Genomic DNA, 12,461 nt, shown 5'->3' with positions numbered 1-12,461 from the left:
TTTCTTTCTTTTACAGACAGCAATAAAGACAACAGAAGCACAGCAATGTAGGCATGCCATGAAGCCAACGAACAGAGAAAAGAATCAAAACCAAAAGTGTATTCCATGTAAGTTTCAAAAATTATTCTTTTTGTAATTTTTGCCGATTTAATTTTCGCGTATTGTAACCAAGAATAGATTTTTATTTTTATTTTTAAAAAACAGTTGAATTAGATAAAAAAGACAATTTTTGTAATGAAATAGTTGAAACCTCAACCAAAAAAGATTTATTTTTAATAAAACAGTTGCATTTTCAAACAAGAAGTATTATATTGCTATACACAAAAATGAATTTTCAACAAGAGTTCAAGTTTTAACCAACAATTATTTTTCAGTCAGTAACGAAAAAAAGTTTTATTCAAGTTGTTATTAATTTCCGAGTGAAAAAGCCAAGCTTTGCTACAGAGAAAATAATTTTGTAACCAAATAATAGAATTTTCAATAAATGATAAAACAAGAAGATTAATTTTCTACTAAGAAAAAGAATTTTAAACAAGCTAAGTCAATTTGTAACTAGATACGTGAAATTTTTCCCAGAAAGGTTAAGTTTCTACCAAGAAAGACGAATTTTCAACAAAATTAAAAAAAAAATTAACCAAATAGTTGGATTTTCAGCCCAAAGAAAATTTTGTTCTGCCAAAGAAGAAGAATTTTCAGTTAAAAGTGAAATAGTTAAACTTTCATTAAAAATAAATGTATTTTTGATAAAAAAAAAAGTTTCATCTCGAAAATATGATTTAAAAAGGTTAATTTACCAAACAGTGAGTTACATTTTCTGTTCGAAAAATTGATTTTTACAAAAAAATTTCATTTTTGAATTTGAAATCGTAAACCGTTAAATTCAACCACAAAAGATCAATAAAAAAATTGATGTTCTACTAAAGAAGATCATTTTTCAACAAATTATATACATTTTCAATTGCAGAAATAGATTTTTGAATAAAATTATAAACCTTTTACTTGAAAAAATTAATTTTTAACAACTATGTTCATCAAATAGTTGAATTTTCGTGTCAAAAATACGAATTATATACAAAAAGTTCTTAATTAGAAGAGATTTAATCTTTACAAAAAGAGATCTATTTTCAAATAAAAAAAGAAAAGAAATCTCAATCAAATTGTTGAATTTTCAAGTCAAGTTTTAGCCAAGAAGAATCATTTTCAACCAAAATGATTTTTCAACAAGGCAGTAAAGTTTCTAACCAAACTGACGAATCTTTAACAACAACAAAAACTATTTTTTTCACTAGAGATTATTTTTTTCTTATTTATTATTTCTTGACCAAAATTTTATTTATTAAGCATTTTTAACAAGATAAGTAAATTGCAAGCCAAATACTAGACTTTTTTAACAGGCCAGATGAATTCAAAAATTTCGTGAAAATTCTTCTTTTGTTACCAAATTCACCAGTTTTGTTGAAAATTCTTCTTTTTAAGTCCAAAATTAAATTGTTTTTGTTAAAAAATTCCACTATTAGGTTCACAAATAATTTTTTGTTAAATGTGCATGCATTGAAATTTGAACTACTTTGTTAAAGGTGAATCTGTTTCGTAAGAAATTCAATAATGTCCTGAAAGTAATTTTCTTTTTTAAAAAATCAAAATTGTTTTTAAATATTTATTTTTTCCTGTTAAAAACTCAATTACGTTGATAGAAATTCCACTATTTTGTTGACAATTAATTTTTTTCAAGTACAAGTATTTTGTTAAAAATTCATAATTTTAGGTTGACTTCAACTTTTATTTATTGTAAATTAAAATATATTTTGTTTGAAACACCAACTATTACACTTTTCTTGAGAATTCATCTAATTTGATTAAAAATTTCTCTAATTTGTAAAAAATTCAACAATTTTGTAAAAAGTCCTTTGTTTGTTGAAGATAATTTATGCTTAATTTTGTGGAAAAATTCCTCTTTTTGTCGTTGAAAATTTATATTTTAACTGAAGATTTAAGTGGTGCAGTTGAAGATTCATCATTCTAGTTTAAAATTAATCTTTTTGGTTAAAAATTAAACAATTTTGTTAAAAATTCGTTTTTTACAAAACAAGAAAATTTATCTTTTTTAGTTAAGAATCTCAGACGTTAAATGAAGAATATTTAACATCACGAAGTTTTTTTATAACAATAAAGCATTTATATTTAATTTACGCTGTACAGTGTAATTGTTATTAGCTGATTTAATTTATTCTTACATTATCTAACATAAATCCTTTAATTGTGACTCATTGTGGACAGATATACATTTCCAAGAGCATCTTCAACTTGATTCAGGTTTTGCAGAACAAAAGATACGACGCTCTAATTAGGAAAAGCCAATTAAACTCGAAGTTATCCTTTTGTAGCTAGCACGTTGAAGAGACGGCATGTGCCCATAATTTTGAACAAAGCGTGTAGATGTACGAACAACTCGAGTCACTGTCAAAAGATAAAGAGATAGAAAGGAATAAAAAGAGATAGAAAGCGATAAAAAAACATAAATAAAAAATTCTCTTCTTCTATTTTGGTTTTCTTCTTACTTTTCGATACTAGTAGTTTAACTTTCCCCTTTTTGTGTCTGTAATCCTTTTTAAATCTATTTCTCTCCTCATAGCTAAGGTCTGTGATTTTCAACCATCTTTATATGGGGTTCTTTCTTTTTTTGGGCGGCTGCTTAAATTTCATCATTCCACAATGCGTCGCCAGACATTCTTCTTACAACCGCTGTACCACACACTCCAGTAGCACCCCTAACAATGAGATCCTTGATTATAGCCGATGTGCGTTCTATATTTTTATTGTCTATTACCGCTTCCCAAGTTACCTTATCTATGGGTTCGTTCATCTTATTCTAAAAATTTATTTTCACTTCCGGTTTTTGCAAATTCTCAATCTTGATTCGTGTTTGTTTCGTTTTTTGTTCTCTTTCTTCTTCTTTCCTGATCTAAGTTTATATTGGAGACTAAAAGGTAATTCTCAGTATTGTATTCCGAACCCCTCATGACCCTTGTTTCCTTTATTGGCATTCTAGTGACTTGTTCTTAATTCAAAAAATCCTGTATGTTTATTGCGAACTTCTTTCTATATTATAAGTCCTTTAGAGAATCTAAAATTTTAATTTAGATAGAAAGAGATAGAAAGAGATCAAAAGAGATATAAAGAGATAGAAACCGATAGAAAGAGATTGTAAAACTAGGTGTCATTTAAAGAAAAATTGTTAGCAATTCAATAGATCTCGCAAACTCTGTGCCTTTATCTCCCACCATACTGATCAACGCCCATTTATAAAATAGCTTCTTGCTTCCTTCAAATTAGTTTTGCGTTTTTTTCTCTTCTTCTTTTCTTCTGTTCTGATTCAATCTTCACTTTCCTTGCCTAGCACTTTAACTTTCCTTTCTTTGTCTGTAATCGTTTTTAAATCTGTTTCTCTCCTCATAGCTAAGGTCTGTGATTTTAATTCATCTTTCATGTGTTACTTTCTTTTTTTGGGCGGTCGCTTGAATTTCATCATTCCACAATGCAACACCAGACATTCTTCCTACAACTGCAGTACCACACACTCCAATCACACTCTTAACAATGAGATCCTCGATCACAGCCGATGCGCCCTCTATATTTTTATTTTCTATCAGCGCTTCCGAAGTTGCCTTATGTGTGCATTTGTTTATCTAATTCTGAAAGCCTATTCGCACTTCCGGTTTCTGCGAATTCTCAATCTTGAATCGTGTTTTTGTTTTGTTTCTTTCTTTTGCATCCCTAAACTAAGTTTATTTTGGAGTCCAGAATGTAATGCTCAGTATCGGTCTTCATTAATTAAAAGAATAGAACGAAATTACTGGAAAGTTCGTTTATTGAAATTCGGTCTTTCTGACGTTTCGGCTTAAACTGCGTGCCTTTCTCAAAGAATCTAAATAAATCATATTTAAATAACGATCTTTTCTTACAAATAATTACAAACAAATTAGTTTTTTTAAAGTAAAAGAAATACAAATGACCTGTACTTTTCATCTTGTAAATATCCAAGAATATTAATTTTGGAGTCAAACATCTGTCAATAGTTTAATGTCAATTACCAAAAATTAATAATGACGTGAACCACCATATAAAATTAAAATGTACAAAATCATGGTTGCTAGTATAGAAAATTGTTTCAAAAATGTAGAGCATGAAGATCAGAAACTTAGCATCAGAAGAATTGTTACTCAATTAATCTCAAATTATAATCGAAATAATAACTTCAAAGAACCTTGAGAAATCTTTTGACCTTGTTGAAAATTTTTAAAAGGCTAATAAAGATATAGTTTCTGTAAATGCAGATAAAGGTAACATAACGGTCACAGCTAATAGAGAAAATTATAATAAGACTGTGGAAAACATGCTTAAAAATTATAATTGGTATAAAAGGATAAAAACCAGTCTTTTTATAACAATAGAAGAAAAACGGAGTGATGTAGCTGTTTGATGAGAGAGAAAAAGATTAATAAATGAACAAACGGCATATAAATTAAAATCACATAATAGTACTGTAGATAAAGCTTATTCTCTTCCATAAGTTCCAAACTCAGATTTGAAATGGAGATTATTTGTTTCCACAATTGGTTCTCCTACTTATAACTTAGCCAAATATATTTCTAATTTTTTCAAACCAGTTTTAGGTAACACAGAATCATTTCTTAAAAATAGATGAGATTTAAAGGACACTTTAAATCAAATTAAATTTCCTTCAACAAATTCCTCAGTTTCATTGGAGATTGTTTCAATCTTTGATAATATTCCATTAAATCTAGCATTAGACTGCATCGAAGAAAAACTGATACAAAATAAAAATTTAACTGAAATAACAAAAAAAATGCATTTTTAGTCGCTACTAATACTGTTTTCAATAACATGGTTTTCACTTCTAATGGAAAATATTATAAACAATTAAATGGTTATACTATGGGTTCACCATTGTCTCCTACAGTTTCAAATTTGGTTTTAGAAGATGTTGAAACAAGAGTTTTCAAAACATTGAATTTGAAACCTATTTTATATAAAAGGTATTTGAAGCTATTGTTTTGTATTTTAAGCTATTGTTCCTACTAAAAAAATTATTGATTTCATAAATACTTTTAACAGTATTGAAAATTCCTTACAGTTTATATCTGAACTTGAAAATAATAATTCAATAAATGAACTTGAGTTACAAATTATAAAAACAACTGAAGGTAAGTTAATTTACCAATTGGGTTTAAAGAGCGTCATGATCTGGTATATCAGAGAAAAAACAAAGAATAAAATTTGTTGCAGGAAATTTTTTAGAGCGATAAAGTTTTGGTTCGCTAACTTCGCGTCTTTCAAAAAACATGTGTTTGTCATGGAAAAACAAAAGAAAGATTAAACGATATTTGTGTAAAGTTTATCCTGTGAACTTAATTTTTGTTGCAGAGAATCTTTCGTCGGAAGTCGATGTAAAGTTCATCTTCTGTTTTTTCTGTGATATCTTAATTTTAATTCCCATAATTTATATTATCAAACGGTCGGCCTAATAAAAAGTTTAATTGATAGGTGCATAAAATTGAGTGATATAAGCTTCAGGAAAGAAAATTTAGATCAAATTAAAATTAGTTTAGTTCAAAATAATTATCCGCTTCCTTTGAAAAATAACATTATTCGAGAACGAATTCATGAAATCTATAATGGTTCTAGTAAGAAAAATAATTGAGTTGATAGGTACAAAAATCGAATTTAAAAGTTACGTTACCGTATGTTCAAGGACTCTCTAAAAGTTTGCAAAGATTGCTAAAAAATTCAACATAAATGTTTATATTAACATAATGTTAACATCAATGTTTTAGTAATCAAAACTCTCTCAAAAAATTTTTACTTAATCCAAAAGATATCGATAGTAACGAAAATTTGTCTGTAATTGTATATCTCATTAAATGTAATTGTTGTAAAAATGTTTATATTTGTGAAACAGGTAGGGGTTAAAAACTAGAGTTTCGGAACACAAAAGGCATTGTAGAGTTGAAAATTTTAATACAGGTCTTTCACAACATTGCTCCATAGTTTCATAGTTCCATAGCTTTTATTTAGTTAGAAAGAGATACAAAAAGGTAAAAAGAAAAAAAAGATATGGTAAAACTGACAGTTAAAGTAAAATTTTTAGTAAATGAACAAATCCTGTTTTTGTATTACAAATTTCTTTCCATGCTACGCCCCCCCCCTTCAGAAAATCTAAAATTTAATTTAGATCAATAGTTTTTATTTGGGCAGAAAGATTTCTAAAGTGATAGAAAGAGATAGAAAAAGGTAGAAAAATATAGAAAGAGATAGAAAGAGATCAAAAGAAATATAAAGAGAGAGAGCAAAGGATAGGCAGAGATAGAAAGAGATAGAAAGGGATAAAAGACATCAAAAAAGATACAAAAAGAGATACAAAAAGAGATACAAAAAGAGATTGAAAGAGACTGTGAAATTGAGTGACAATTAAAGGTAACTCGTTAGGAATTCATAGATACGTCTTCTTTGATTGAATTTTACTGTTTTTAAATTGAACGTAAAATTCTTTTGTTTTGTTTAAAGTTAAAGTTTTAAACTAAAAATGTAATTTTTTGGCTAAAAATTTAAGTGTTTGATTTTAAATTAACATTTTTCTTAAAAATTCATATTTTCGAGTTGAAAATTCCATTGTTCGGTGGAAAATTCGTCCTTTTGGTTTAAAAATCCAACAGTTAAGTACGACATTAACCTGTTTGGTAGAAAATTCAACTATTTTCTAGAAAACTGGTTTCTTTTTCTTAGTTGCAAATTTAATTATTTGGTTAAAAGTTCAACTGTTTTGTAGAAAGCTCTTCTATTTGATTGAAAAATTAATATTTTGGATGCATTTGTATTTCCTTTATTGAATTAAAAATCTTTATGGGCTGAGAATTCGTATTTTTTTGAATCAATTCAACAGCTGTTGATTTGAAATGAAAATATTTTATTGTTTAAAATATCAACTATTACTAAATAAATTCAGAATTTTAGAGAAAATTTTTACTTCATTCATGAACGGTCCCCAATAAACAAAACTAGGTCAAAATTGATTTGACAACAATTAAATGCAGTTAAAGCGTAAAAAAGAGCAAGGTATTATTTTTGACAAATAACGTTTAACAACTTTATATATGAATCTTCAATGAAAGGAACAATCTACACGAATCTTTAGCGGGCCTCGTGAACGAAACGGACCCATAAACTTGAAACACATTCGGATATTCCAAGTCTGCCCCCACCTCTGCCTCTAGTCGCGCGGTGATTTTCTCAAGCGGGGTTCATTGGCTGTCTCTGCCTTCTATCGACGTGCGCGCTGTAACCATGGGAACCCTCTCTCCGGTCCTCTTTTTAATTGGTCAGATACGGACGCGGGAGAGAGCATACAGGGTCAGTGTTGGGAGGTGAAGGAGCTTCGCCACGTGGAATATTCGATCCTGAACGATTAGAAATAAGTAAGAGTTCACTGTGAGTTCACAAAAAGTAAAATTTCTCAAATTTCCTTCTGCTTCAGATGACTACAACAGGGTGGTGCTGGATTCGATACCGGGTGAGCCCGATTCGGATTACGTAAATGCATCGTACGTCGATGTGAGTACAAATATACAAGCTTGCATGCTACGGAATCATAAATTTAAAAAATGCTTTCCCGTAAGCCTTCACATTATCATTCCTTTCAGAGTTTATTAAAGCCCAACGCCTACATCGTGACTCAGGGTCCCACGGAAAACACCGTAACTGAATTCTGGCGCATGGTTTGGCAGGAAAAGGCATCATGTATAGTCATGCTCACAAAAACCTTCGACTTCATCAAGGTACAGTCTATACAGTTTATAGATATAGCTTTTAAATCAATTCATGTCACCGCTTTCGAAAAGAATCCTGTGGACAAAAAGGGTATTCATAATCTGATTCAACCTCTGATTGAGGATAAAGTAAAATGAGATGGAAAGAGAAGGTACAAGAAAAGGGAGAGAAAGGAGCTAACAATTCTTGATTTGATCGAAAGATTTATTTCGATTTCTACTTTCAGATATAATTGTTATTTAAATCATTTAAAATTTTAAGCTTAGAAAAGTAGAGTTCAAAATCTTTTTTCTATTTCCCTGCGTTTCCTCTTTTCTTCCAAATTCAACTATTTTGGATTCAAAGCTAGAATATGATACAGCGAGTAGTGAAAGTTTTTTTATCTTACAGAATAAACCATTACAACTAATTTAACTTTTAAGGGCGAAGAAAGGGGAATTAGAAGAAGTAAAGGGAAATAAGGGAATGGGTAGGGGAAGGGTGGAAAGGATAGTAGGTGAAATTAAAAAATCATCAGTAAGGGGGAATGTGGCGTGGGAAAATTGGGGAAGTGAGGGGCGTGGAGGGAAGGGGAAGTAGGGAAAATACGTGGAGGGGGATTCAGAAAGAGTGAACAGGAATGTGAGGATGGAAAATAATGGAAGTGAGGGTGAATAAGTTGACGGGCGGTAAGGGAAGTTAGGGGAAGAGGAGTAAGTGAAATGAAAAAAGTGATGGAAGGAGAATCAGGAGGAGTGAGGGGAGGCAGAATAAGGGAAACATGGAAAATAACTGAAATAAGGAAAAGGCAAGTAGGGGAAATTATTGGATATGAATATTAGAAGGAGAAGGGAGAAAAAATAGGAAAAGGGAAGTGCCATCTGGAAAATCGATGGGAAGGGGAAATCGTGGATAAAAAATTTGGGGAAGGGAGGCGATTGGTAAATTAAGGGAGAAGAAAGTATTTTTTCTTAAATTAAGAAATCTAAGCTTTTCTTGGAGACAAAAATAAAACGAAAAACTGTTATTTTCTTATTTTAAAAGTGACAAATTAAATTAATTTTTGTATTTTAATATTTTTTATTCTTTAGCTTTTAATTTCAAATGATTCATAGCATTATTCTTTCAAAATTAAGTTAAATGATATTTAAATATCTCCGACATTCTCAGAGATCTTTTGAAATTGTCTTTAAAAATTAACATTTCAAAGTAAAAAAGCGTTTTAAATTTCAAAATGCTTTTGAATATTATCTAAAAATTAAGTTTTTAAAATAGAAAATAAAATTTTTACATATTCCCAGGAATCATAAAAAACATTTTTTTTTAATTCTTAAGCCATTCAACTCCTTAAAAAGCTTCCACATCTTATTTCGAAATCCTCAAAAATCCACATTTTATTACAAAAATTTTAGTCTTTTTAATTTCAAAATTATTTTTTAAATTTATACAAAACTTTGAAATATCTTTTAAAATGACTGAAATTTATCGTAAAATTGTTGAACAATCTTTCAAAATTTAAAAAATGTTTTTAATTTTTGTATGTATTTTTAAACATTTGAATCAATTATTCTAAATGTTTTGAGATATTTTCAAAATTTCATTCAGAAATAACTTGTCGAAGTAAAAAATCATTTGAAATTTTTCCAGAAATCTTGCGAACATTTTTTTTCTTGAAACCGTATAAAGTTCTTAAAAAACTTACAATTTTGTATAGAAAATCTTCAAAAATCTATATTTAATTTTAAACTTCTAGAAATCTTTTCGAGTCTTAAATTGAGTGATCTTTAAGAATTCCGTGATTTTGTCAATAAGTCTTCCTTTTTGGTTGAAAGCTCGTCTTTTTGCGTTAAAATTTAATTATTTTGGTAAAAAGTTTACTGTTCCTTGAAAATTGTATTTTGTGTTAAAAATTCTAGTTCAAAATTCAAGTTGGTCGAAAATTCATTATTTTATTGAAACTTCTTATTTTTTGGTTGATTTAAACTATTTTTAATGAAAAATTTAAATCTTTTTAGTCTGAAATATCTAAATTTAAATTATTTGTTGAAATTAGAACTTCTTACTTGAAATTTAAATTACTCTGTTAGAAAAAAATTAATTCTTTTTGAGACTTTATCGTTTTATTTAAAAGTTCTTTTTTTAACACTAACTTTTTTCTTGAAAATTCGCATTTTTGGATTCAAAATTCAATTTTTCTGGAGAAAATTTGTATTTTAGTTTAAAAGATGAACAGTTTAAAAAAACTATTCTGTTATTTATTGAAAAACTCTGATTTGTTGAAAATTTATCTCTTTAGTTGACATTTGGACTATTTTCTTGAAAAATCGTTTTGTTTAATAAAATATAAAATATTATGTTCTTTTTAAATTTCAGTGTTTGATTTGAAAGTTATTTTTTTAACACTACTTTTTTCTTCAAAATTAATATTTTTCTTTAAAAATGAAATTTTTTGTAGAGAAAATTTTTTTGTTAGCCTGAAAGTTTTAGAATTTCGAGAAAATTTTTCTATTGTTTCTTGAAAAAATATTCATTTGTTGAAAATTCATCTTTTATTCAAATGTTGATTATTTTATTAAAAAATCTTTTTTTGATTGAAATATGAAATATTACTTTTTTCTTTGAGAATTTATTTATTTGTTAAAGATTCAACATTCGGGTTGAAAATTCAACTGTCTCTGAAAAAAATGTGTATTTTCAGTTTGGAAATTTTTACCATTTAGTTGAAGATGGAACTTTTTTTTTGACGGAAGTTTAATCTTTTTTTTCAAATTTGACTATATGGTTCAAAATTCATCTTCATAGGTAGAAAATGTAAGCATTTGGTCAAACGTTAAACGGTTTTATTAAACGTTTAATTATTCTGTTAAAAATTAAACTATTTTGTCAAAAAGTTATCCTGTGATCAAAAATTCATCTTTTTGCTTTTTTTATTGTAGAGAATTTATATCTTGCAGTAGAAAATATTTTTTAATTGAAAATATAACAATTTTGTTGAAAATTTGTTACTTTCTGAATAATTAAACCGTTTTTTATTAAGAATACAAATATTTTTTGTTTAAAATATCAAATAAATGGTTGAAAGGTGAACTAATTTGCTAAAGATCTTTTTTTTTTGGCTGAAGATTTAAGTATTTTGCTAAAATATGTTTTGCTGAAAATATTTTTGGATATAAAATCAATTTTTTAAACCAAAAAGTTAACTAATCCATTATTGGCTGAAAATTAATCGTTAGTGAAAAAAATTTAACTATTTATTTGAAAATTTAATTATTTTATTAAATGATAATCCTTTTTTACTCGAAAATTCAACTTTAATTTAAAAAGTTTTTCTATTTCGACCGAAAATTTGTACTTTCGGATTAAAAATTGTTCTTTTTTGTCAAAAATGAATTTTCTTCTAAAAAATTTAATTATTTGGTCGAAAATTCAACTATTTTTGTTCAAATCTTTATAGTTTATTCTTTTTCATTTAAAAATTAGAACATTTCTTTGAAAATGAATGTCTGTTGGTAATTTATTCAATAAATTTGTTCAAAATTTATCTATTTTGTTGAAAATTTAACTATTTTAATAAAAAGTCATTTGTTTTGGTTACAGTAAATAAATAAATTTGGAAATTTTATTCTTAAATTTTAATATTCTATTCCATTAATAAAAATTTAATGTTAAAAATGTTTCAAAATTGAAATGCTGGTCTTTGAATATTAATGTTCAAGGGAAATAATCATTTTTCGAGATAAAAATAAAGGAAAAGTCAGGAAATTTTAAAAATTAAATTTTTCGGTAACCATTATATATTTAGAAAAAATTCAGCAATTAACTGAATTTTGGCAATGCCGAGAATTTGGATCCATAATTATCCCAATGATAGCGTAAACATGGATCAAACTTTGATTGTGTTAATAACTTCGCAGAGACATTTTTTGTTTAATTGAAATTTGCAGAATATCTTTGTATTTTCTGATTTTTGGCAGAGCCGCGAATTTTAGTCCATAATAACCCTATGAGGAGTGTAACTATGGATCCAATTTGGTTGTTAATAACTTTGAAGGGCAATTTTTTCTTTAAGAAAAATTTCAAGGATATTTTTAGGAGATTCTTGAGAACAATTTTTTATGGTAGAAAAAAAATTGAGTACATTTTCTCATTTTTGCCGAAGCCGAGAATTTTGATCCATAATTACCCCATTGGTGCCATAAACATGGATGAAACTTTGATTGATAATAATTTCAAAGGAAAATTTTTTGATCAAGTAAAATTTGCAAGATATCGTCAGAAGATTTTTATGAACAATTCCTCATAATATTTAAAAAATTTAGTCCGTTTTCTGATTTTTGGCAGAGCCGCGAATTTTGGTCCATAATAACTCCAACGGAAGAGTAAATATGGATCATACTTTGATTATTATTAACTTCGAAGCAGAAGTTTTTGTTTCAGTGAAATTTGCAGGATGTTTTTGGAAAACTATTCACACTAATTTTTTATTGTACAAAAAAATGTAGTACATTTGCTAATTTTTTTCGAAGCCGAGAATTTTGATCCATAATTAGCCCAATGGTGCCATAAACACGGATCAAGATTGTTAATAACTTTAAAGGAAACTTTTTTGGTTATGTAAAGTTTTTAGGATATTTTAA

General features: G+C 27.6%; 1 protein-coding gene across 1 annotated transcript in view; it reads left to right on the top strand.

Moving 5' to 3' along the window:
• The window catches only part of LOC117174953 (receptor-type tyrosine-protein phosphatase kappa), a 108,687-nt gene that overhangs the window by 42,133 nt on the left and 54,093 nt on the right, over positions 1-12,461 (top strand). Inside the window, exons 2-4 of the mRNA XM_033364420.1 lie at positions 17-107; positions 7,553-7,629; positions 7,719-7,853. Of these exons, the coding sequence (XP_033220311.1) occupies positions 59-107; positions 7,553-7,629; positions 7,719-7,853 (261 nt within the window). The 5' untranslated portion in view covers positions 17-58. The remainder of the gene's footprint in view (positions 1-16; positions 108-7,552; positions 7,630-7,718; positions 7,854-12,461) is intronic.

This window comes from Belonocnema kinseyi, chromosome 6, assembly GCF_010883055.1.
Source record: "Belonocnema kinseyi isolate 2016_QV_RU_SX_M_011 chromosome 6, B_treatae_v1, whole genome shotgun sequence".
Taxonomy (NCBI): domain Eukaryota; kingdom Metazoa; phylum Arthropoda; class Insecta; order Hymenoptera; family Cynipidae; genus Belonocnema; species Belonocnema kinseyi.
The sequence above is the reverse complement of the archived record's forward strand: the minus strand, read 5'-3'. Positions and strand labels throughout refer to the sequence as shown.